This window comes from Tachyglossus aculeatus, chromosome 9 (genome assembly GCF_015852505.1).
Source record: "Tachyglossus aculeatus isolate mTacAcu1 chromosome 9, mTacAcu1.pri, whole genome shotgun sequence".
Taxonomy (NCBI): domain Eukaryota; kingdom Metazoa; phylum Chordata; class Mammalia; order Monotremata; family Tachyglossidae; genus Tachyglossus; species Tachyglossus aculeatus.
In genome coordinates this window covers 26737032-26763700 of record NC_052074.1, presented here as the reverse complement: position 1 = coordinate 26763700, position 26669 = coordinate 26737032, and the positions used below count along the sequence as shown (strand labels likewise).

At 44.2% G+C, this 26669-nt stretch overlaps 1 protein-coding gene across 1 annotated transcript in view; it reads right to left on the bottom strand.

Annotated features, from left to right (window-relative positions):
- Positions 1–15362: 15362 nt before the first annotated feature.
- Positions 15363–26669, bottom strand: part of CDC5L (cell division cycle 5 like) — a 41203-nt gene continuing 29896 nt past the window's right edge. Inside the window, exons 15-16 of the mRNA XM_038750999.1 lie at positions 16065–16277; positions 15363–15732 (exon numbers count right to left, since the gene is read on the bottom strand). Coding sequence (XP_038606927.1) covers positions 15628–15732; positions 16065–16277 — 318 coding nt within the window. The 3' untranslated portion in view covers positions 15363–15627. The remainder of the gene's footprint in view (positions 15733–16064; positions 16278–26669) is intronic.

Sequence of the window (26669 nt, the reverse complement as noted above, 5' to 3'; positions counted from 1 at the left end):
AGTGTTGAGTACAGTGCCTGGCACATAGTAAGTAATAATAATAATGACGGCATTTGTTAAGCGCTTACTATGTGCAAAGCACTGTTCTAAGCGCTGGGGGGATACAAGGTGATCAGGTTGACCCACGTGGGGCTCACAGTCATCACCCCCATTTTACAGATGAGGGAACTGAGGCTCTGAGAAGTTAAGTGACTTGCCCAAGGTCACACAGCAGACATGTTGGCAGAGCCGGGATTCGAACCCATGACCTCTGACTCCAAAGCCCGGGCTCTTTCCACTGAGCCATGCTGCTTCTCTACACCATAAAAAAAAATAATGGCTAATAGCTGGATAAGCGGATCAGTCACAGTCCGTACCCCACATGAGGCTTACAGTCCCAGTAGGAGAGAAAACAGGTACCTTTTCCCCATTTCCACAAAAGAGGAAACCGAGACCTCGAGTGACTTAAGTGACCTAAGTTAAGAGACTTACCCAAGGTGACTTCTCTGGTCCAACCCTACCGTAATAATAATAATAATGACATTTATTCAGCGCTTACTATGTGCAAAGCACTGTTCTGGGGAGGTTACAAGGTGATCAGGTTGTCCCACACGGGGCTCACAGTCTTAATCCCCATTTTAAATCTGAGGTATCTGAAGCACAGAGAAGTGAAGTGCCTTGCCCAAGCAGCGTGGCTCAGTGGAAAGAGCACGGGCTTTGGAGTCAGAGGTCATGGGTTCGAATCCCGGCTCCACCACATGTCTGCTGTGTGACCTTGGGCAAGTCACTTAACTTCTCTGAGCCTCAGTTACCTCATCTGTAAAATGGGGATTAAGACTGTGAGCCCCACGTGGGACAACCTGATCACTTGGTATCCCCCCAGTGCTTAGAATGGTGCTTTGCACATAGTAAGCGCTTTACAAATGCCAACACTATTATTATTAAGTGGCAGAGCTGGGATTTGAACCCATGGCCTCTGACGCAAAAGCCCGTGCTTTTCCCCTCGAGCCACGCTGCTTCTGTATTGTACCAAACTCTCTGGCAGGCCACCATCTCGGCAATGTTTAGAGGAATCTCTGGGGCCCCGCACGAGTCCGGTGACTTGTCTTGGGGCAGACCCAGCGGCGTATGGGGAGGGGGAAAGACTCGGAACTGAAGTCTTCCGTTCAAATAACCCCACCACCCTCTCTGTAGGAGGTGGAAAAGTGAACAGATGCCACTAGGCCATTAATGAATAATAATAATAATAATAAAATAATAGTTATGCCATTTATTCAGTGCTTACTAAGCGCCAGGCACTGTACAGTGCCCTGGGGTGGATACAAGCCAATTGGGTTGGACACAGTCCCTGTCCCACATGGGGCTTATGCTATTTAACCCCCATTTTGTAGATGAGGTCACTGAGGCCCAGAGAAGTGAAGTGACTTTCCCAAGGCCACAAAGCAGACAAGTGGCCAAGCCGGGCTCTGTCCACTAGGCCACAACTTTGGGATTCCCTGGCTCCAGGTGACCACCCTGAAAGCCAGCCTTCTCCATCAGATCAGAAGAATCAGAATCTCTATATGTTGCCAACTTGTACTTCCCAAGCGCTTAGTACAGTGCTCTGCACACAGTAAGCGCTCAATAAATACGACTGAATGAATTAAAGATGGCAATCCGGAGGGCCAGGCCTCCGACCGCCAAGGTGTTCTTGCTGGAAAACCCACCGTCTTTTCTGGCAGAGCCCTGCTATTTTTCTCTTCTTTTTTTCCCCCCTGCCTCTCCACCAAGATGCCAAATGAATTTTGCAGCCCTCTAGCTCACAGCGGGGAAGAACGGTGCATATTAGCACACCCCTCCTTTGCCCCCACCCGCCCCAGCCCCACCAAAATTTTCCCCACGTTTTCCAGGACCAAATATTATTTCTAATAGCGGGGCTTTCCCATTCCGGGTTATAATCACAAACCCCTCCGGCGGAAAAATGCTTAGAGGGCAGCAAATGGCCCACCTAAATGTTTCAGAAAATTGCTTTTAAAAGACTCTTTGGAGTCGGCTACGCGGGGAAATTAAATAAGTATCATGTTGGTTTGCCTAAGTTATCACATATGCCCCGCGAGCTCTGGGGCATGTTGTGAAAAGACTTTTTTCCACCGGTTCCAAATAACGGACAAATTGTTAATATAATGAGTGATCGAAACGGAGGGCTGGGAGGCTAGGTTTGGGGCAGGAAAAGCTCGGCAGTGAGCGGAATATTAATCACCAAACTTTCCCCGGGAGGGATGGAGCAACCAGAATTGGAAACAAACTTCGCCTTCATTTTAAGGTACCTTCTGCATAAGGCTTCTGCCTCCGGGGTCTGCTGGAAACTCTGCTTTGACAAGTCACATCTGGCAACGGCGGACTAAATCCCGGGATCCAAAGGATGGTCTTTTCCTGAAGAAATCTCAGCTGCATTAAGCGTCCGGCATAATTGGCCCTCGCAATTTTGCTAAAGACCTGTGTCCTCTCCAGGTGCACGACGGTGGCAGTTATTAACTAGTCCGTTATTTTCTTTATGGCATTTGTTAAGCACTTACTCTGTGGCAGGCTGGGGTAGATACAAGCTGATCAGGTTAGATACAGCCTCTGTCACTGCTGTGTGGCCTTGGGCAAGTCACTGAACGTCTCTGTGCCCGAGTTACCTCATCTGTAAAATGGGGATTAAGACTGTGAGCCCTATTGTGGGACAGTTGTGGGACCGTGTCCATCTTGATTATCTCATATCTACCCTAATGAAACATGGTATGCGCTTGACTAATATTATGTTTTAGACTGTGAGCCCACTGTTGGGTAAGGACTGTCTCTATATGTTGCCAACTTGTACTTCCCAAGCACTTAGTACAGTGCGCTGCACACAGTAAGCGCTCAATAAATACGATTGATGATGATGATGATATGTTATTCCGATCCAAGTGCATAGAAGACGCAGGAGGGCGGGTGAATAGGGTGGGGAATTGAGAGGTTAGTCAGGGAAGGCTTCTGGGAGGAGATGTGATAAAATAATAATAATAAAATATATAATATATAATATAACAATATAATATATTATTATTGTGACATTTGTTAAGCGCTTACCATTTTACTTGTACATATTTATTCTATTTATGTTATTTTGTTAATATGTTTTGTTTTGTTGTCTGTCTCCCCCTTCTAGACTGTGAACCTGCTGTTGGGTAGGGACTGTCTCTATATGTACATATTTATTACTCTATTTATTTTATTTTATTTATTTTACTTGTACGTATCTACTCTATTTTATTTTGTTAGTATGTTTGCTTTTGTTCTCCGTCTCCCCCTCCTAGACCGTGAGCCCGTTGCTGGGTAGGGACCGTCTCTATATGTTGCCAACTTGTACTTCCCAAGCGCTCAGTACAGTGCTCTGCACACAGTAAGCGCTCAATAAATGCGATTGAATGAATGAATGTGATTTTACAAGGGCCCTGAAGTTAGAGAGGGGGTCTGGCTGAAGCCAAGGTTGTCTGTGTGAGATTGAAACAGATAAATTGCTAGTCCAGAAATTCATTCAATTCAGTAGTATTTATTGAGCGCTCACTGTGTGCAGAGTACTGTACTAGGTGCTTGGGAAGTACAACTCAGCAGTAAAGAGAGACAATCCCTGCCCGCACTGGGCTTACGGTGTAGAAATCCCCTCCACACACAGAAACCGTGCTCTGTATGGCGTTCAGGTCCCTCTGTGACACAATGTTAAAATCCACAAACTGCCGCTGTTCTAATCATGGCTGAATCTGAGACATCTTTCTTTTGTGTGGCAGGCTGAAGATTGTGTTGGTGACACAGGAAATGTGCCATATTCACCGAGTTTGACACGACACCTGCTATTTTAGTTGATCAGTCCATGTGGTTTGATGACACCTCTCCAAGGGTGGGCACCGTGGCCGAACTGTCCGTCGAAATCCGCTCTAACCAGTCGTTGGCTGGTGATTTTCCTGAGGTGAGTCGAGCCAAATGCTCTTCCAAGTCTGTCGTGTATCTTTGGGCAGGCAGATGTGCCGCTAACGGCGGCCAAAATGCTTTTGTTTCAGGAGGAGAAACTGGCATGGCCTCACTTTATCCAGTCCACTGATAGCCAGAGCAAAGTTATCCAGCTGAGCTGCTCAACGAATGTTACTGTGATTGGACAAAATGTTTAGGGCGTTTCAGTAGCTGGCGCTGAACTGCCAGAATCTCCCCATCCCAATAGAAAATTTTGCTATTATTAGGCTCAGTAAAGAATATTTTAGGGAAAAAGAGTTGGATTCTAAAAACTGGCCTAGTGGATAGAGTTTGGGCTTGAGAGTCAGGGGAACTGGGTTCTTAATCCCTTCTCCATCTCTTGTCTGCTGTGAGACCTTGGACGAGTCACTCCGCTGCTCTGCGCCTCAGTTTCCTCATCTGGAAAATGGGGACTCAGTACCTGTTCTTTCTCCTTCATAACCTGTGAGCCCTACATGGCACAGGGACTCTGTCCGACCTGATTACCTTGTATCTGCTGCAGTGCTTGGAATAGTGCTTATCATAAGCACAGGAAGCAGTGTGGCTCAGTGGAAAGAGCCCGGGCTTTGGAGTCAGAGGTCATGGGTTCAAATCCCGGCTCTGCCAACTGGCAGCTGGGTGACTTTGGGCAAGTCACTTCACTTCTCTGGGCCTCAGTTACCTCATCTGTAAAATGGGGATTAAAACTGTGAGCCCCTCCGTGGGACAACCTCATCACCTTTAACAATGCTATGCACCTAGTAAGAGCTTAACAAGTACCATTACTATTATTATTATAATCCAATCATGATAAGCTTGATCATGGTTATTATCATCATTATTATTACATATTCATATTTTGCAAGGGCTTCTCTTGTATGTGACCTTGGGCGAGGCACTTAACTTCCTCAGGCCACGATTAAATACCTGTTTTCCCTCTGTCTTTAGACTGCATCCCCATGTAGGACAGGCACTGTGCCCGACCTGATGATCTTGAATCTACCCCAGCGCTTAGCCCAGCGTTTGGTACATAGTAAGCACATAGCAAATACCACCATTTTTCCTATTACCATGTTGGAGCCAGGAGTGGGTGAGGTCCTCTGGCATTGCATTGAATCAATCAATCAATCGTATTTATTGAGCGCTTACTGTGTGCAGAGCACTGTACTAAGCGCTTGGGAAGTACAAGTTGGCAACATATAGAGACAGTCCCTACCCAACAGTGGGCTCACAGTCTAAATGAAAGAAGGAATGGAAGAGAAACCACCCTCGCCAACCATCAGGATGCTGAGGATTGGTATTGCCCTGCACTGTGCCAGGCTTGTTCTGGGCATCCTGATGGTGGCAGGGGTGGTTTCTCTTTCATACATATAGTTACAAGTACATATGCAGATATATGTATGCATATATTGTACATATTTACTACTCTCTTGTACATATTTACTACTCCTCTATTTTAGCAGTGATGTGCATATAGCTATAAATCTATTTATTCTAATGGTTTTGACGCCTGTCACCATGTTTTGTTTTGTTGTCTGTCTCCCCTGTCTAGACTGTGAGCCCGTTGTTGGGTAGGGACCGTCTCTATACGTTGCCGACTTGTACTTCCCAAGCGCTTAGTACAGTGCTCTGCGCTCAGTAAGTGCTCAATAAATACAACTGAATGACTGGATGAATGGAGGCTGGTTGCAGCCAAGCGGAGAATTGGAGGTGGGTCCTTCTTCCTTAATAATAATAATATTCATTCATTCATTCATTCAATCGTATTTATTGAGCACTTACCGTGTGCAGAGCGCTGTACTAAGCGCTTGGGAAGTACAAGTGGGCAACATATAGAGATGGTCCCTACCCAACAGTGGGCTTACAGTCTAGAGGGGGGAGACAGACAACAAAACACATTAACAAAATAAAATAAATAGAATAAATATGTACAAATAAAATAAATAAATAAACATATATACAGGTGCTGTGGGAAGGGGATGGAGGTAAGGCGGGGGGATGGGGAGGGGGAGAGGGGGAGAGAGAACAGTGCTTTGCACATAGTAAGTGCTTAATAAATGCCATTATTATTATTGAGCCCTTACTGTGTGCAGAGCACTACTAAGCGCTTGGGAGAGTAATAATAATGATGATGGCATTTGTTAAGCACTTACTATGTGCAAAGCACTGTTCTAATGATGGCATTTGTTAAGCGCTTACTGTGTGCAAAGCACTGTTCTAAGCGCCGGGGAGGTTACAAGGTGATCAGGTTGTCCCACGGGGGGCTCACAGTCTTAATCCCCATTTTCCAGATGAGGTACTTGAGGCCCAGAGAAGTGAAGCGACTTGCCCAAAGTCACACAGCCGACAGTTGGCGGAGCTGGGGTTTGAACCCATGACCTCTGACTCCAAAGCCTGGGCTCTTTCCGTTGAGCCACTCTGCTTCTCTCCTCTCCTCTCCTCTCCCACCCCTGCAACCTTTCCCACCTGACAGGCCCATCCATCACGGCCAGACGGGAGATGTCTTAGGTAACATCATCAGCCGGGTGACGAGACAGGAACGAGCCCACGTGTTTTCAAAGGGGAATGCGTTTCAGCCATTCCCAAGTGACCCTCACCTGCAGCAGAAAGTTGGCAAGGCTCCTGATATATGAACTGGGGCCAGAAAAAAAAAAACCCCTCTCGACTTCCCCGCCTCGCAACTCATAAATGCCGTCGAGGTACATAAATGATCCTGGGACGTGCTTGAGTTGCCTGCGAGGACCTGAAAATAACGCGAACCCAGCAGAAACACGGTTGCAACCGGTGAACATGAAGCGATCTAATCGGAGAACCTTTGACTTCGACTGGAAGGGGACTTTTTCCCAAGAAGCGGAGCAGGGCTGGCCCAGAGCGCTCCTTTTTACAAGCCCCGAGCCAAAAAAACTTCTTAATGCTCCATCTTGGCAGTGGTCTTGGGTCAGCAGGCCAGGTGTTGCTCATCATCAGCCGGCGAATCGTAGGCAGCATAAATCAGCCGCGAAAATGGGCCCAGTTAACCGGGGAGGGGAAAATAAAACAGGCTTAGAAGCATAATCATGCATTCTCTCCTTTCGGTTCCCTTTGGGATCCGTTTTCATGAGAACCGGGGGTTGGAGTGATCGGGACAAAAAAAAAGGGGGAAAAAAAATCACCCCAAACTAAAACAACCAGAGCCTGATCTTGGATGGTCAAATCCACAATCCTGTACATAGCTGTAATTTATTTACTTAAGTTAATCAATCCAATCAGTCGTATTTATTGAGCGCTTACTGTGTGCAGAGCACTGTACTAAGCGCTTGGGAAGTACAAGTCGGCAACGCGTAGAGACGGTCCCTACCCAACAGCGGGCTCACAGTCTAGAAGGGGGAGGCAGAGAACAAAACCAAACATACTAACAAAATAATATAAACAGAATAGATATGTACAGGTAAGATAAATAGAGTAATAAATAAATAGAGTAAGTTAATGCCTGGCTCTCCCTGTAGACTGTAAGCTGGTTGTGGGGAGGGAATGTGTCCATTATCTCCTTATACTGTATTCTCCCGCGTGCTTAGTACAGTGCTCCGCACACAGTAAGTGATCAATAAAGGCGATTGGCTGGCAAAGGAATCAGAATGGCCTGGGATCAATCCAAGCCCCCAACACAGAGCAGTAGAAGTTGGGTTAGGGTATTGTTTGTTTTATTATTATTATAATTATATTATATAGTATATTTTATATCATATTGCATATGATATAATTATATAATATATTAATATAATTATATCATATATAATATAATACATATTACATTATATATGATGTATTATTATATACAACATATTATATATATTAGATATAATATATAATATATGTGATGCAATATATAATATATAATCTATATTATAATAATATGGCATATTATTACAATGTAATAGTATACTGTTATAATATAATAATATTTAATATATTAAATAATATTCTATTATTGATGCTATTATATTATATTTTGAATAATAATCACATAATATATTATGTAATATATCAATATATGATATAATTATATCATATATGATACAATACATATATTATATATTGTTATATAATATATATCAGATATAATATATGTAATGCAATATATAATATATAAATTGTATATAATATATAATAACATATTCTTATAATATAGAAGTATACTGTTATCTAGTAATAATATGATATATTAAACAATATTCTATTATTAATACTATTATGTTTTTAATAATAATGGTATTTAAGCGCTTACTATGTGCCAACCATCATCATCATCATCATCAATCGTATTTATTGAGCGCTTACTATGTGCAGAGCACTGTACTAAGCGCTTGGGAAGTACAAGCTGGCAACATATAGAGACAGTCTCTACCCAACAGTGGGCTCACAGTCAACCACTGTTTGTTAAGCATCTACTACGTGACAGGTGCTGTACTAAGCGCTGGGGCGGACACAGGATAATCAGTCCCTGTCCCTTGTAGGGCTCACAGTCTCAATCCCCATTTTACAGATGAGGAAACTGAGGCACAGAGCAATGACTTGCCCAAGATCACACAGCGGACACCCAAGCGGCGGAGCCGGGATTAGAGCCCAGGTACGGATTTGTTGCGATTGAGCAATCGGTGATTGAATTGTTGATGGTGAAATTTGGATGGTTTGGTTGCGGGCGATTGTTTGGAGTCCGGATAGAGTCCGGGGCTTCCCGGCAAGACTGCATCAAAAGCCAGAGGTAGATGCCCAAAAAGCCTGATTCCCCAAGGGGTCCCATATGCACCTGGGGAAACTGATTTCCTCCTTTTTGGGTCCAGGTGGACCAGTGGTATTTATTGAGCGCTTACTGTGTTCAGAGCACTGTACTGAGCACTTGGGAGAGTACAGTATTACGGAGTCGGTAGGGAGACATGTTCCTTGCCCACAGTGAGTTTAGTCTAGAGTCTGATAATAATGATGGTATGTGTTACACGCTTAGTCTCAATCAATCAATTGTATTTATTGAGCACTTACTGTGTTCAGAGCACTGTACTGAGCACTTGGGAGAGTACAGTATTACAGAGCCGGTAGGGAGACATGTTCCTTGCCCACAGTGAGTTTAGTCTAGAGTCTGATAATGTGGTATTTGTTACACGCTTAGTATCAATCAATCGATCGTATTTATTGAGCGCTTACTGTGTGCAGAGCACTGTACTAAGCGCTTGGGAAGTACAAGTTAGTATGTGCCAAGCACTGTTCTAAGCGCTGGATTATAGACACAATCCCAGGAATGGGGACTGAACCGGGGAAATTGGCATCATTATATAGTTGAACAGCAAATTTGGTGTTGATTTTTTAAAAATGTATTCCTAATACAATAATATTACTATATTTAATGTATTAATTTGCATGCGCAGGTGACCCGTAAGATTAATTTATGAAATTTTCCAAGTACCGCATGCGAAATACAGGCACGCCCCAGTCCCTCAAGGGCCACGCTAAGCAAAATCTGGAGACAGGTCATACAGGGATTGCCAAAATAACCCAGGATATGTAATAATAATGACGGGTATTTGTTAAGCGCTTACTATGTGCCAAGCGCTGGGGTAGATACAAGGTGATCAGGTTGTCCCACGCGGGGCTCACAGTCTTAACCCCCATTTTTACAGATGAGGAAACTGAGGCACAGAGATGTTATGTGGCTTGCCCAAAATCACACGGCAGGAAGCTCCTTACCGGCAGGGATTCTGTCTACCAGCTCCGTTGTATTGCACTTTTCCAAGTGCTTAGCACAGTGCTCTGTACACAGTAAGTGCTCAGTAAATACCATCGGTTGACGTCACTTCAGGGAAATCAATCAATCAATTGTATTTATTGAGCGCTTACTGTGTGCAGAGCACTGTACTAAGCGCTTGGGAAGTACAAGTTGGCAACATATAGAGACGGTCAATTCCCTCGCCACCCTTTCCTCCCTTGGCCCTGGCCTAGAGGAGGAGGGTTTTAAAATGGATCCCAGGAAGCAGCAAAATAATAATAATAATAATAATAATGACATTTATTAAGCGCTTACTATGTTCTAAGCGCTGGGGAGGCTACAAGATGATCAGTTTGTCCCTCATGGGGCTCACAGTCTCAATCCCCCTTTTACAGATGAGGTAACTGAGGCCCAGAGAAGTGAAGTGACTTGCCCAAAGTCACCCAGCTGACAATTGGCGGAGGCGGGATTTGAACCCATGACCTCTGACTCCAAAGCCCGGGCTCTTTCCTACTGAGCCACGCTGCTTAGCTATTCTACGCGCTCCAATTTCTTGTCCTTGGCCACGCACTCTACCACAGTCTTGGGGAGCAGAGTTTATGTTGATGCCCATCTCCCTGCCTCTAGACTGTATGCTCGCTGTGGGCAGGGACTATCACTTGTTTTTATAATAATAATGGCATTTATTAAGCACTTACTGTGCGCTGTTCTAAGCGCTGGGGGCGGTTACAAGGTGATCAGGTGGTCCCATGGGGGGGCTCACAGTCTTAACCCCCACTTTACAGATGAGGTAATTGAGGCCCAGAGAAGTTAAATGACTTGCCCGAAGTCACCCAGCTGACAATTGCGGAGCCGGGACTTGAACCCATGACCTCTGACTCCAAAGCCCGGGCTCTTTCCACTGAGCCACGCTGCTTATTGTTCTACTTTTCCAAGCGCTTAGTACGGTGCTCTGCACACCGTAAGCGCTCAATAAATACAATTGAATGACTGAATCATTAGGAGCTCCGGCCTCGGTCGCCTTTGTAAGGCCCACTTGATAATTCGGGTATGGATTTGCGTTTTAAAAGATTATAATTGTGGTGTCTGTTAATAATAATAATAATAATGATGATGATGATGGCATTTGTTAAGTGCTTACTATGTGCTAAGCACTGTTCTAGGCACTGGGGGGGATACAAGGTGATCAGGTTGTCACAAGTGGGGCTCACAATCTTAATCCCCATTTTACAGATGAGGGAACTGAGGCGCAGAGAAGCGAAGCGACTTGCCCAAGTTCACACAGCAGACATGTGGCAGAGCTGGGATTCGAACCCGTGACCTCTGACTCCCAAACCCTGGCTCTTTCCACGGTAAGTGTTAAGCACTTACTAAGCACCAGGCGCTGTACTGGTTGCAGCGGTGGACACAAGCAAATCAGGTTGGATGCAGTCTCTCTCCCACATGTTGCCAACTTGTACTTCCCAAGCGCTTAGTACAGTGCTCTGCACACAGTAAGCGCTCAATAAATACGATTGATGATGATGATGATGACATGGGGCTCACGGTCTTACAGATGAGGTAACTGAGGCACAGGTGTTCAGTGACTTGCCCGAGGTCACACGGCAGATAAGTGGAGGAGTCAGGATTAGAACCCAGGCCCTGACTCCCAAGCCTGTGCTGTATCCACTAGGGCAAGTTGCTTCGTAATATATATTGGGGGGCGGGGGGTGTTGCATAATTTGGTGCCTCAGGTTTTATATTTGACACTGAGATTAAAATCAAACAAATTTCAAAACTTTGTGGTTCAGTCTTGGCTTTTATTCTTAGGCTTCACAGCTCCGGTGTGGTTAGTGTCTGCCCGACTTTTGCAAAGGGTGCAAATAATAATAATAATAATAATGGTATTTGTTAAGCGCTTACTATGTGCAAAGCACTGTTCTAAGCACTGGGGGGATATAACAGGTTGTCAATCAATCAATCGTACTTATTGAGCGCTTACTATATGCAGAGCACTGTACTAAGCGCTTGGGAAGTACAAATTGGCAACATATAGAGCCAGTCCCTACCCAACAGTGGGCTCACAGTCTAAAAGGGGGAGACAGAGAACAAAACCAAACATACTAACAAAATAAAATAAATAGACTAGATATGTACAAGTAAAATAAATAGAGTAATAAATATGTACAAACATATATACATATATACAATATATATACATATCTTCATCCTTGTTTTACAGAGGAGGTAACTGAGGCCCAGAGAAGTGAAGTGACTTTCCCAAAGTCACACAGCTGACAATTGGCAGAGCCGGGATTTGAACCCAGGACCTCTGACTCCAAAGCCCGGGCTCTTTCCGCTGAGCCACGCTGCTTCTCTAATGGTTAAACGGACACTCGACGGTCACGGCCTTCTTTATCCCCACGGCCACGGTAAGTTCACCTTGTTCAGTTGTGCGTTGTGGACTACAGTGCCAATCTACAACTTGACAGTGTCCAATCTTGGTTTTTGAGGGGAGGGTTTAATAATAATTGTGGTATTTGATAGGCACTTACTATGAGCCAGTGCTGGGGTAGATAGAAAATAACCAGGTCCCCCCAGTCTAAGAAGGAAGGAGAACAGGTTTTGAATCCCCGTGTTGCAGAAGAGGGAACCGAGGCACAGAGAAGGTAAGTGACTTGCTCGAAAGTCCTACAGCAGGTACGTAGTAGAGCCTGAATTAGAACCCAGGTCCGCTCACTCATCATCAATCGTATTTCATCATCAATTGTATTTGAGCGCTATGTGCAGAGCACTGTACTAAGCGCTATGTGCAGAGCACTGTACTGAGCACTCCCATGCTCTATCCACTGAAGCTTGCAGAGAAGCAGCGTGGCTCAGTGGAAAGATCCCAGGCTTTGGAGTCAGAGGTCATGGGTTCAAATCCCAACTCTGCCAACTGTCAGCTGTGTGACTTTGGGCAGGTCACTTAACTTCTCTGGGCCTCAGTTCCCTCATCTGTAAAATGGGGATTAAGACTGAGAGACCCCCAACCTGATCACCTTGTAACCACCCCAGCGGTTAGAACAGTGCTTTGCACATAGAAAGCACTTCATAAATGCCATCATTATTATTATTATTATTCTCACTGCACTACATTGGGAAAAACACAAGATGTAAGTACAGTCTGCCCAGGGATACCAAGTAAAGCAGCGTGGCTCCATGGAAAGAGTATGGGCTTTGGAGCCACAGGTCATGAGTTCAAATCCCAGCTCCGCCAATTGTCAGTTGTGTGACTTTGGGCAAGTCACTTCACTTCTCTGGGCCTCAGTTACCTCACCTGGAAAATGGGGATTAAGACTGTGAGCCCCCCTTGGAACAACCTGATCACCTTGTAACCTCCCCAGTGCTTAGAACAGTGCTTTGCGCATAGTAAGCACTTAATAAATGCCATCATTATTATTATCTCCAGACTTTGTACTCAGGTGGTAAAGAAAATCCCACAGAATAAAGGAAATTATCAGCACTTAGAAACACTTAGAAATATCCCAAACCTCCTCGGATATCCCATTCCAAAATACATAGACGCTGTTGATAACAGTGGTGATAGCTTCGCTTTTGGGTAGGGACCGTCTCTATATGTTGCCAACTTGGACTTCCCAAGCGCTTAGTACAGTGCTCTGCACACAGTAAGCATTCAATAAATACGATTGAATGAATGGTGATAGCTACAATTCAGTACCTGCGCTAAATTAACTGAAGCAGAATTAGAGTGGGATTGTAAATTGATGCAAGTCTGCTCAAGCAGTGGAAGTATTAAATTCTAACAAAATTCATTTGAACTAATTTTTTAGAGTTTACTGAAATTTAAAAAGACATGATTTAGACGACTAGAACTTGGATTAAATCAGGTATAACCCTAAAGGTCCAATCACTAGTCATATTTTTTTGCAAATTCCTTTTGAAAACTGTCATTGGTTGAGGACGAGCATGATTAATTGTAAGGGCCTTAGTAGACTATTGGATTATCCCAAGCACTTAAAACAGTGCTCTAAATGTAGTAAGTGGTAAATAAATACATATTTGTACATTGTACATAAATACATATTTGTACATATTTATTACTCTATTTTACTTGTTCATATCTATTCTATTTATTTTATTTTGTTAGTATGTTTGGTTTTGTTGTCTGTCTCCCCCTTTTAGACTGTGAGCCCACTGTTGGGTAGGGACTGTCTCTATATGTTGCTAACTTGTACTTCCCAAGTGCTTAGTACAGTGCTCTGCACACAGTAAGCGCTCAATAAATATGATTGATTGATTAAATACCAATTCTGTCCCTGATTCTGAAAAAGGTGCCAAGTGTCTGCAAAGAAGGATGATTTCATGGGCACTTGGTGGAAGGAATTGTCTACCACATCAATATATTAATGTCACACCTGCACACCCGGGAAGCTCATACAAAAATATCACTGGCTTGGCATTAATTGGCGTTAAGTCTGGTAAGGTGGTTTCGGGTAGTCCTTTCCAATTACCATTTTAGCTTTCCTTCTTTGCGGAACTAGTATCTGCTGTAAAAGTTAAGGCAATGAAATATACCCTGGGTCTTAAAAAGAGGCAAAGACACTGCATACAAAGAACCGGTCTCTGAATAAAGGAACTACGACAGGTTTTCTCCACGTCCCTTCTTTCTTTCAAAGGAAGCGGTTCGGTCTCCAGTGGCTTTGAGTTCACGTTTTTCACCTCCTGAGAATGGGCCGTTTGGAGGAGAGGTAAGAGGAAGCTTCAGGAAAACCCCAGAAGATCTATGGGGTTTTCTCTATTCCTGCCTGGAAGTGGGGGAAGAGAAAAGCCTAGACATATTAGACTTTATCCCCCCGTGGGACAGATGTTGAGTCTAACCGGATTAACTTATACCTACCCCAGCACTTGACACTGTAAGTGCTTAATGAATACCATTATTATTATTATTAGTCTGGGCCGATACTGCACTCCTAGATAGCTCGCTCGCTCACTCCTCAAGTGTAACCTCATCTCTCAACAGAGTCAAGACGGGTATTGCGAAGTGATGACATTTTTGACCGTCAATAAACCAACAGCTGATCGCCTTTCAGAAAACAGAAAAGGTAAGTTATGGCAGAGAAGCAGAATTAATCCTATGTGCCACCTCAGAAGGTGTTTTCATAGTAATGGGAACCTTGATTAAGATTGTAAGACTGGTTACTTTTCTAAGAATTTGGTATGCAAGTGAACGAGATGACATATGATTAGGGAGTGTGTCTGCTGTGTTGTACTTTCAAGCGCTTAGTACAGTGCTCAGCACTTCATAAGCGCTCAATAAATACCACTGATTGATTTAGATCCCAGGGGCCACAGCAACAATCTTCCACACACCCTTTAAATCTGCAGGTCCTGGACTTGAAAGTAGCTTTTATGCATGCTGAACAATTTTGTTACAGGAAGAACACCAAAAATGTACGTAAGCTTGAACTATATACTCTATTTTGGTTAAAGAATTTCCTCACACTTCTTAATGTTTTTGGAAAATATAATCTGTAGGTACTAGGTGGCTCCAAACCCCCTCTATGATCAAGTTCAAAATATATTATTACTCAAAGACTTTCCCATTCCATATTTATTTGAAAGGCAAGAATGTTGAGTCATCACAGATTAGAAACACTCTGAACAGACATTTTCATAAAGAATATGGAGTTAAACTAATTTTATTGATGTAGATTTCAGAATGGTTCCTTAAATTTTACATCAAGAAACAAAAACTGGATGCAGGGCTTTACAAGCAGAATGTGAGACGTTGACAATTCATTAAAATAAGCAAAATACAGCGCGACCAATAGTTTACCTCCAGTGCTTAATTGTGGTTTTTTTGTTTGTTTTTGTTTTCAGGTGTATGGTGACCTCCATGCACTGGAAGGATTAGGTACCGATATGAAAAGTCTGGTGCTTCAAAATTTCGACTGAAAAGTCTCTTTATCCAGCATAAAGTCCGCAAACCTTTGCTGGAGCTCCTTTTCTCTCTCCTGTTGCCGCTGGACATCTTCCTTTAGACACTTGGTAAGAGAAAAAAAACAATGACTGTGTTTAGTTTTTTTTACATTCCAACAGTTTTAAATGTGTGTTTTACCTGAGTCCGGAAGGAGTGAGACGGGCAACAGCCTTGCCCCGGGCTCTTCCGTTTATTCTGACTTGGGCTCAAAAATTCTGCTTCATTCCCGAGATGACATTCTCTCTGGCCCACGTATTCACATAGCCCACCCCCGGACCCTCTTCAGCATGTAATTTAAGAGTAGGATTAGGGAGCGAGCTTTAAAAACTAAATAGGATTGTCCTGCCCCACGTGCCTGGCTCCTTTTCCCCCTCGGATCTCTAAAGAGCAAGTTACCTCCAGCCTCCTCGGAATCGCGGAGTCTTCATGTTTCTTGAGCTCCTCAAATGTTCGCAATTCCAAGTGAGCTTGTTCTATTTGATCCCATAAGTCATTCAGCTGTTTCATGAGTCCCATTGCTCGAGACTGATAACCACCCAGCAAAATTTTCATTTTCTTCTCCATCTTGGCAGCCCTTTTAGCTTCCGTTGTCATGTGGCCCCGGTTTATCTAGTAAGAACAATACATTATCACCACACCTCTTCATAAAAGTGCTGTTTGGACCCATTCAATTATATAATAGTGATGGTATTTGTTAGGTGCTTACTATGTGCAAAAAAGCACTGTTCTAAGCGCTGAATTATATTTGAGCACTTTGCTGAGCACTGTATTAAGCCCATGGGAGAGGACAATACAACAGAATTAGCAGGCATGTCCCCTGCCCACAACGAGTTTACAGTCTAGAGGGGGAGACAGACATTAATATAAGTAGTTTATATATAAATATCCATAATGTAACGTAAAGATATGTTCACAATGAAATAGTCAAAAGGTTGTGGGTGACGATTTACTAGTGCCCCTAAAATCCCGTTTGGCCAAAATGGAATCAGACACAGAAGTCTTATGTACAACAAAACTGTCGATCTAATTATTTTAAAGGTGTTCCGGGGAAGGAAATGTCACCTAATTACACTACTTTCCGATACCACTGGAATTCGCCTCTGGGTAATGCTAGCCGAGAGCACCTTCACATTACTCCATCTCCGGCAAACGATGCAATGGTCACGGCGGAATTTTTCCTTTTAAATGGTGCTTGTTAAGCACTTACTGTATGGCAGGCGCTGTACTTAGCGCTGGGGTAGACACAAGGTAATCAGGTGGGACACACTCCATGTCCCAGATGCGGCTCGCAGCCTCAGTCCCCCTTTTACAGGCGAAGTAACTGAGGCACAGAGAAGTGAAATGACTTGCCTAAGGTCACTGGGCAGACAAGCCGGGATGAGAACCCAGGTCCTCTGATCCCCGGGCCCGTGCTCTTTCTACTAGGCTGTGCTGCTTCTCCATTTAAAATTGCAATTCAAAATGAAAACAGTGGTTCCCCCAAGGCAGCCCTTTGCCAACTTCCTGGACAGCAGAAGACCGAAGGTAAGCGCAAGGAAGCGAGGGGAAGGGCCGGGAATTCCACCTGGTTCCTGCACCCCCAGGGAAGACGGAGGACCTTATTCCTCGGCTGTTGCTGGAGATGACGTCTATTTTCCTAAAAGTCGGGAAACGGGTATGATGGTAAAGTGGCTTAAAAGGCATAGCAAATTTTTTCAGGTCTTGCACAAGCTAAATGTGTATTTACGTACCTCTCTTCCTCTACTTGAGGCAGAGAACCTGCTAGCTCTGGGTATGAACCACAGTTCGGACTGTTTGGAAAGTGTTCACGGGTAGCCAACATCTGGCCTCCAAGTTACACAGTATAAAAAAACTGCAATTGCAGAAAAAAAGAAAAACTTACGTATTTGCCTTACTATCAGATATCCATCCATATCCCTGGTTAGGTGTAGCGGATTACATTTTTATGTATTTGCTTTATGGACATGTGGACTTTGCTTGTTGTTTTAGGCTATTTTTGTGGAAAATGTCAAGGAGTGTTCTGTCAGAGAGCATAGCACACAACAGATGCCAAATTAAATATGGGGTAAAAGTTCACCAGCCCAGAATTTGGCTTCCCCCTGCTGAAGGTGCATTAGCAGGGAGAGAGAGGCAAGGAATAAAGGCTTCGTTATAGCTGGCAAGACAACCTGGCAGTGCTAAATTTCAACCGTTACCGGCTCAATCGGAGAACAGTGAGACACCAGTATGGTGTATTTTCTTTCAGTAATCAAGCGCTGAATCAAAAAGTACAAACTAGTGCAAACATCTACTGCAACCATGACATGGCCTGCTCGACAAGGAGCACTGTGTTATCTCAGAGCTAAATGGGTAAAGCAGAGCTATCCTCCCCCTCAGCTCATCGACTTCGTCCTTTCTTTCTCAGCTGAAAATGCTGTCTGGATTTAAAGCAGTGGATACCTTGTTCTTTTTCTACAACACCCTAGAGCTCACATTTCAAAGGTGATGCCTTTGCAGTTACCTTTCCAAACAAAAGTGGATGGGGGCAATTTGTTATTTGGGAATTTCTTTGTTCAGGACTTCCAATTGGCATCAAATTTCACAATGAGATTTCGGCCAAGTGGGCATATGGGAAGTGTTTGTTAAAAAGAGATCTTTTAGGACAAGTTTTTTTTCTGAATAGCAAAGTGAACTGAAAAAGATGGATCTGTCCTCTGTGACACTGGTGACGGTGAAATATCCTCCCCCACGTGTGCACTCGAGGAGCTGGTGTCTCCCCGGCTGATGCATGCTTATAAAAAGCAGGGCCTCCGGCCCAGCCTGGGGATTAGGGCAACTTTACATCAAGCAACTCAGATGGAAGGCTACTGCCAAAAGAGCTGCTCTTTCACCAGAAATGGAGGCCCTGATTCCTCCTCTCCCCTACCTTTAAACAAAAATACAAGTCAAGCATTTTCCTCTTACTTCAAAGCACACGGGGGTTACATTTGTCCAGAGAGTAGCTCACGCGCACCTTCCGCTCCATAGCTTAGGAACAGCAATGATAGCTTAAAGATGCATCTTCAAAACTCCGGGCAGCTGTACTCACAGAAACCGCTTTGGCTCTTATTTGCCTCGGGGATTAATTTGCTTATGTACATATTACAAATTTAATTTTACATTTGTCTCTCTAAAATTTCCTTTCTCTTCCCCACAGCTTTATATGGAGCAGTCTTTCAAATGTTTTACAGTATCGGCATTTCCCCCGCCTCCTCAAGAACTTCTTCTAGGAGGTCTAAGCTACTTTTGAATCCCCCCAGTAGTGAGTACCTCAAAGTACCACACTCATCTATGCTTTCATTCACATCTTCCCTGAATCTACTTTATGCATTACCATGGCGCTTCCACGTCCTGCCTGGAAGATCCATACACAGATAATCCTTGACTAAATTTCTAAATTTGCATCCTGTTTCGGCCTTTTGAACTAGTCTCCTTTATCGTTACTTGGGTGGAGGCAGAGTGTTGCCACGGGCAAATTTTCCAAACCAAAACTGAGAGGAGAAATGGTGGGAAAAGTTTAAAGAGGGTGATGTTGGGAGGAGAGGAAACTGACAGCTAAGCAGCATCACCAGCTAGTGAGAGTCAACTGCCCTCTCACGAAACCTGACAAATAATTAACGTATTGAATTACTCATCTACGGTGGAGTACACAAGTTTGGGTAATTTTCAGTATAAATAGGGTATCCGTTTTGGGTTCAAAACTGACATCATTTATAACATTGTTCCTATGACAAAAATTGCTGCGTACTTATATTGAAACATTTTATGCTGTGGTTTTCAGGAAGCAATCGTGTCCTAAGTCGGACGACTTTTCGAGCTAGTACTATAGTAGTAAATGCATCCTACATTCCAGTTAGCGCATTTTGACCCTGTTTCTTGGGTCCGCAAGGCTTTGCGGCTCAGATCTGCCCCTCCTTTTCTACCTTCATCATACCCCTTCCCTCCTCAAAAATCCCCAATGGCTATCCATCGCCCTGCACGTTAAGCAAGGACGCCTGAGCACTGGCTTCCAGGCCACCCAAGTTCACGCTCCTTCCAAGCAAACCTCCTTTATTTATGTTCCTTCCCCTCTGCTTATGGTCCTTCCTCCACTCTGGAACTCCCCTCCCTGCCCCGCTTCAAATCTGCCCACCGCTGGTAGCGAAGAATACCTTGAAAGTCCAAAAGAACTACTTTAACTATCAAGCTGAACAGCACAATTTATTATTGATCCTACCTTTTTTTAAAAAAAAATCTTACGGGATTCTTGATTCTTAAACTGCAGAATAACTGGACTTCCAGTACCTGACTGCATAACGATCAGGGAAATGAAAATTTACAACTAAATCTCTCCAGAAAAAGAAAACTGAAAAAATCTGAGGCCCCTGACCATAATGACCAAATTAGTTTGAGCACCTAGTAAGAGCTTGAGGAGCATACAAAAGAGATGAGCACATGACCCCTTACCCTTGGGGATTTTATAATCTAATGCCTCTCAAGACTTAAATAATAATAATAATGGCATTTACTAAGCACTTACTATGTGCAAAGCACTGTTCTAAGCGCTGGGGAGGTTACAAGGAGATCAGGTTGTCCCACGGGGGGCTCACAGTCATAATCCCCATTTTACAGATGAGGGAACCGAGGCACAGAGAAGTTAAACGACTTGCCCAAAGGCACACAGCTGGCAATTGGCAGAGCAGGGACTCGAACCCATGACCCCCAACTCCAAAGCCCGTGCTCTTTCCACTGAGCCACGCTGCTTCTCTGCCCATGAAGACATGTCTACTCTGTTGTATTGCAGTCTCCCAAGCACTTAGTACAGTGCTCTGCACACAAAAAGTGCACAATTAAATATCATTGATTGATAATAACAATCATGGTACTTGTTAAGTGCTTACTGTGTGCCAAGTACTGTGCTAAGTGCTGGTTGGATGCTGTCTCTATCCCACATGGGGCTCACACTCTTATTGGGGAAGAGACAGGCAGGCAGCCCACACACATGAGAAGCCTATCATGGGTCAAAACAGACACCAAGTTGTCAGGTCGTTCTCACCCAAATCAAAGGAGCCCAATACCCTTTGACTGTACTGCCCACCTGAAGGGAAACAGAAACATTAAAAGCATTTCCTACGCATATCTTTGAAAGCCTCTTATCCAAAAATTAACCAATCGAGCCACCACCCAGGATCCCCTAATAGCAAACATTCTAGGGAAGGACATCTGAAAGTCTGCCTAAAGCAGAACTCAGGACACTGTAACACAATGTCATTTACACCACTTTTAATTACTCGAAAGCAGCTACTGTTTAACGCTTTCCCCACACAGGTGGTCCAGAACTCGTGACTGTCAGAGTTAGGACAAGTGGCCCGTCCAAAGTCTCCGAATTGAGCCTTGTCAGCTGTTTAACTCGAAGTTAACAGACTTATAAGGTAAGAATTTGTATCTCACCAATCCTTCAATGTTGGTCCTTTTGCTGGTGGTAGTTATCAAATACAAACAAATCTCCAGCCAAGAAATCTTCTAAAAGGTTGGCCTTGAAACCCCATCTAATCAGATTTAACCATGAGTCCCCACCCCCTTTTTAAAAAAAAAAACAAAGGGTTTTGAATTTCTCTCTCTGCTTTAGATCTTGTGTAGGTAGAAGTAACGCACACTGTGCAGTGTAGTTGTACATTACGCTTCTTTGCTATTTATAATATAAAACACATTCATGTGGCTATATTATTCCCCTTAATTGACCGTGCACCCAGCTCTAGAGAACGTGATCAGACCTTGGTTCAGGAGCTGATCCCCCATGCAAATTTCTGACAGCACGCTTCAATTAGTCAATGTCAGTCAGTCGTATTTATGGAGCGCTTACTGCGTGTGGGGCACTGTACTAAGCCCTTGGGAGAGTACGACACAACAATTTAACAGACACTTTCCCTGCCCCCAACAAACTTACGGTTACAAATGCAGATCAAACATTCGCACTTTCCTTTACCGGGGCATAGAAAGGGGGAAAATGCAACTTTTTTTTGAAACTCCGAAGTGTTCCTGTTTAAGAAAGCAACTAGCAAAAGGCAACAGAATCCAGGGCTATATCAGTTTGCATGCGGAGCCTTTTAAAAAGGGGAGGGGAACCTTGCTGGATTACTGACTTCTTCCCATATGCACTGCAGCATGCCGCAAACATGCTCTCCAATGGTCTGAATTACAATTCGAATTACAGTTTACGAACCGAGCTGCCAAAGATGTGAGACGGTAAGCTCCCCGATACCTTGCCTCCCACCTAAATAAAATATAAAGAGGACCATGGGTCTCTTCAGAGTTCCTGCCTGAAGAAAAATACAGGTTGCTAGGTGTGGCCTAGCCAAGATCCTGAACTACATAGTGACAAACGGTACTGACTCTCTTAGGATAGTAAGATTCGGAATAATCATTTTACAGATAAACAGCAATATCCATAATTTATTTTTTACAGTGGTTACTTGGCCTGTATCAGGACAGGGCCTGCCCTTTAAAGGTTAAAGTAGAAAAAACTTTAATAATGGCTCAGGGTTGACTTGTGTTTTCTTTTCCTTGCCACGAAAGGCAGGCTGCTCTACGCTCCAGTGCTGCTCAGTGCTACTGCAGAAGCTGCCAGTCCTGGTGCATTTTAGGACGACACCACGGTAAGACCGGAAGCAAGATTCATTCACTCATTCATTCAGTCGTATTTATTGAGCGCTTACTGTGTGCAGAGCACTGTAGTAAGCGCTTGGGAAGGACAAGTTGGCAACATAATGATTGTAGGGTGGCAACACTGGGGGTCCTGAACAGAAAACCAAGCAGGCTTCCCATCGGTTATTCTTTTCTCTGACAAAACTTCAATGGGGACATGCGCCATTTTACAGCACCTTCCTTGGCGTGAAAGGGTGGAAGGAAAGCAGCCTGGCTTAGTGGAAACAGCACGGGCCTGAAAGCCAGGGGTCTACTTTGACTAATCCCGGACTCTAATCCTGGCTCCGCCACTTGTCTGCTGTGGGACCTTGGGCAAGCCACTTAACTTCTCCGTGCCTCAGTTACCTCATCTGTAAAACTGGGATTAAAACTGTGGGCCCCACGTGGGACCACCTGATTACCTTGTACTTACCCCAGCGCTTAGAACAGTGCTTGGCACATAGTAAGCGCTTAATGAACACCATTATTATTATTATTATTAAGAAACAGAATCCAGGAGCATGCGACGGCCCGCTGTCAAAAATCAGACCCAGAACCCTGGGAGATTCGGCCTGCACTATTACATAGGGAAGTCAGCTATTCCGAATCTTGTCCACAGGGAAGTCAGCATTTATGAAATCCCTTGGGAAGTAAGTCTCTATAAACATCATTTGCCCATTCCCTTTCCCATGATGTGTTGTTACTGCTGACGTTACACAGAAGCACGTTTACAACGAGCTCCACCAGTAACAATGGCCCTCTACAGAAGCAGGGGGGACATGTGAAATTCACCAATAACATGCTTACGGCAGAGCCCAGCATAGAAATTTCCTACATTTAGTGGTAGTGCTGTTTCGGTCCTACTTTCTGGCTGCTGGGAAGGTGCTGGACAAGGCGCCATGCTCTTCTGTCGGTTCTTTTATCTCCTAGTCTTGCCTGGTGTGTAATCTGAAATTTTACTGGTAGCCCTGGGAAAGTCGCAGGCCACACTAAACTAACCAGTCAGTCTTGTTAAGTAACGTGCCACCGATCTGAATACCCTTCCTAAGACTCAGTTGTAACTGTACAACCTGAAGCATCCAAATCTCCGTTAAGCCGTAACACTGGCAGACAAAACTGTGACGCTTACATTGCCCCGTCACTCAAATAAGGGACCGAGAGCCGCTACTTCTCTCTGGAAGCAATGGATATACCAGAATTTGAGAGCTAACTTTTGGCTCCTATCCTGGAGTGCAGATTTTCTAAATCTTAAGTGCCAGGTTCGTTCAACTACACCTGTGAACTGCACAAACAGTTGCTGGTTAACTAATGACAATGCTATTTATTCCAGTGTAGAGTTTCTGTGATTAAGAATAAGACTGAGACTGCCCGGCCCTGTTTCCTCAAAACCGATTACTAATTTCAGTCAGTAAAAGGTGCTTTCAAAGAGCACAATCCTCCACCCTGGAGGGTAAAACCTTCTGTTCACTCACTCTCTAAGTGCAAAGGTACAAAAAAAACACTAGCTAATGTAGCCATCGTGCCTTGGGCTTATCATGCTACTTCGTGTATACAATGTCACTGAAGTTTTGTCCCCTCCCAAACAGGCTTTAAATAATGTTACAATTTAGCAATCAACTGAAATGACAAAAGAACGACCATGATTGAAATCAAATACTTGGTTTCTGAGATATAAGAATCGGATTGAAGTTTGCCCGGTCCTATTACCTCAGACCAATTACTAAGATCAGTTGGGAATACTAATAATACCTCTACTGCTACTAATACTTGTTAAACTCTTACTATGGGCCAAGCACTGTTTCTTTTTGATGGCATTTGTTCAGCGCTGACTATGTGCCAGGCACTGTTTTAAGCACTGATCACTGGGGTAGAGACAAGCTAATCAGGCTGGACACAGTCCCTGTCCCTCATGGGGCTCGCGGTCTTAATCCCCATTTTCCAGATAAGGGAACGGAGGCCCACGGAAGAGAAGGGACTTACCCAAGGTCACACAGCAGACGTGGCAGAGCTGGGACTGGAACTGAGGTCCTTTTGACTCCAGGCCCGGGCTCCATCCCCTAGGCCATGATGCTTCTCTAAGGGTAAGGTGCTTTGGCTGATGCTGCCCATTTCTCCTGCTCGTGATTATATTTGCCCCGCAGGATTTCGGTCTCCGCCTTGCTGACCTCTGTTCTGGTCTGGTCTCAGCACGAGTAGCTGATGAAGCTAGCGTGTCTGTGTTGAGGGCTCGGAAATATTCGGCTCCAGGACCACAGATGCCCTCCGTTCCTTTATCTAAGCTGCTTGTGTGCCAGTGGATGCCGGAGGGTGGGACACAGAGAGGGTGGCTCAGCCCTGGCCTTCACCATTACTCCAAGAACCTAGAGGAGCGGTGTGGCCTAGTGCAGAGAGCGTGGGCCCGGGAAGCAGAGGCCCCGGGTTCTCATTTCAACTCCATTTGCCTGCTGTGTGACCACGGGGAAGTCAATTCGTTTCTCTGGGCCTCAGTTACCTCATCTGCAAAATGGGGATTAAAACTGTGAGCCCCATGTAGGACAGGGACTGTGGCCAACTGGACTAAATTGTATCTCCCCCGGGACTTAGAACAGTGCTTGGCACATAGTAAGCACTTAACAAATATCATTATTACTAGTGTCTGGCACATAGTAGGCACTTTACAAATACCATAGGAAAAAGCCAAACCGTAAGGACCTGTCCTGCAGGCGGTAGGACATACCTTCCCGCCCTCTTACCCACTGGTGTCGGAGCAACACTTCCCCCACAGGGCAAGGAGCCGGGAATGGTGTCCGACTATTTTCATGGAAAAGGGCGCAAGGCAGCAAGAGTTTCACATCTGGCAGGATCATCCTCAAACCAAGTGCTCTACCATACTGTGTCCCCAAAGATTACTGACCATCTCATTTCTTCCTATGGGGCTATCAGTACATTTAAAATACTAAATGAACTCCAATGAAGGTTTTAAGTTTTTTGGGGGTGAAACGAAGCAATACATTATGGAGTACATTTTTTTCTTTGGTAAGCTGTCACTTTTTTTTTTTCCAAAAGAAAATGGTTTCCTGTATGCCAAACTAACCAGACAGTGAAACACAGTCAGCATTACTTTCACACCTACTTTCAACCTTCCCAGGCGCACTTCTTTGAACAGCATTTTGGATATTATTACAAGTCAGGTTTAAAGTTAGGCCGCTCTCGTTTGAACAACTACTGGAAATTCCTTCCACCAAACATACAAGTATTGGTTCCCTAATTTTTGCTGAAAAGGCAAAGCTTTACCAACTTCAAATATTTCAAATTCTTTCTGCGCTTCCTGTTTCCTAAAACGGTGACGCTGTAACAGGGTACCGCCAACCTGAGATAGTCACTAGTTTAGGCTTCAGATATCAAAACCAAGAATGGACAAGTTTACTACATGGACTGAGACACAGTACTCCTTTCATCAACTTCTACCACAAACTCCAGGCTGAGCGCTATTAGGGGAAAATCGGTTTAAGGAGGACATTACCCTTTGGGTTTTCTAGAGAACCTTAATCCAGGCTATCCTGGTACACTAAAAAGCAAAATGCTCTAGGGTCTAGCTAAGTAAGCATTCTGTTCACTCCCTCTATGTACAAAAGTTCAAAGAAATACTAGTGAACGTAGCCAACGTGCCTTGTGCTTACCCAGAAAATGATGCATTTGGAAATCTGACTGGGGAATGGCTAACTCATTTATGCTCCTTCATGTATACAATGTAACTGGAGGCTTTTTTTCCCCCCCCCCCAGACTTTCAATAACATTTATAATTTAGCAATCAACTGAAATGACGAAAGAACGACCACAATTGAAATAAAATATTTACGCACAGCAAGCCGGCATTAACTTACTCTTCAAAGCTAAAACTGGCAGAAACCTACTTGGCAAGCCCATTTTGGCAAGAGAGCCAATTAAAAAAAAAATGTCACTAACTTTCCCTTGAAATGTAAATGGTATGCCATTTTAACTATCCAGGCAAACTTCATTTTTCCAGCTAGCACAGGACTGAACCCAATCCAAAGAAATGGGAGGATCTACTTTATTCAGGTCCAGGGCACTACTAGCCCAGGCAGCTCTCTCCTCTGCCCATGCTGTCTCTGGGGAAAATAGGGGCAGGAGGACAGTTCCGCCTCTGGATGAGCATCAAGGAGGAGAGAATGCTGAGGTATTTCTGTGTTCGACCTCCTGTGAAACTCTCCATCACCGTGGACTCTGAGAGAAAGGGAAAGTGACGCCCTGGGAGGTCCAGGAAATGAGATCGTCTCGACAAGGCCTCATTTTAAGTCCCTGGAAGTAAAATCAGATGTG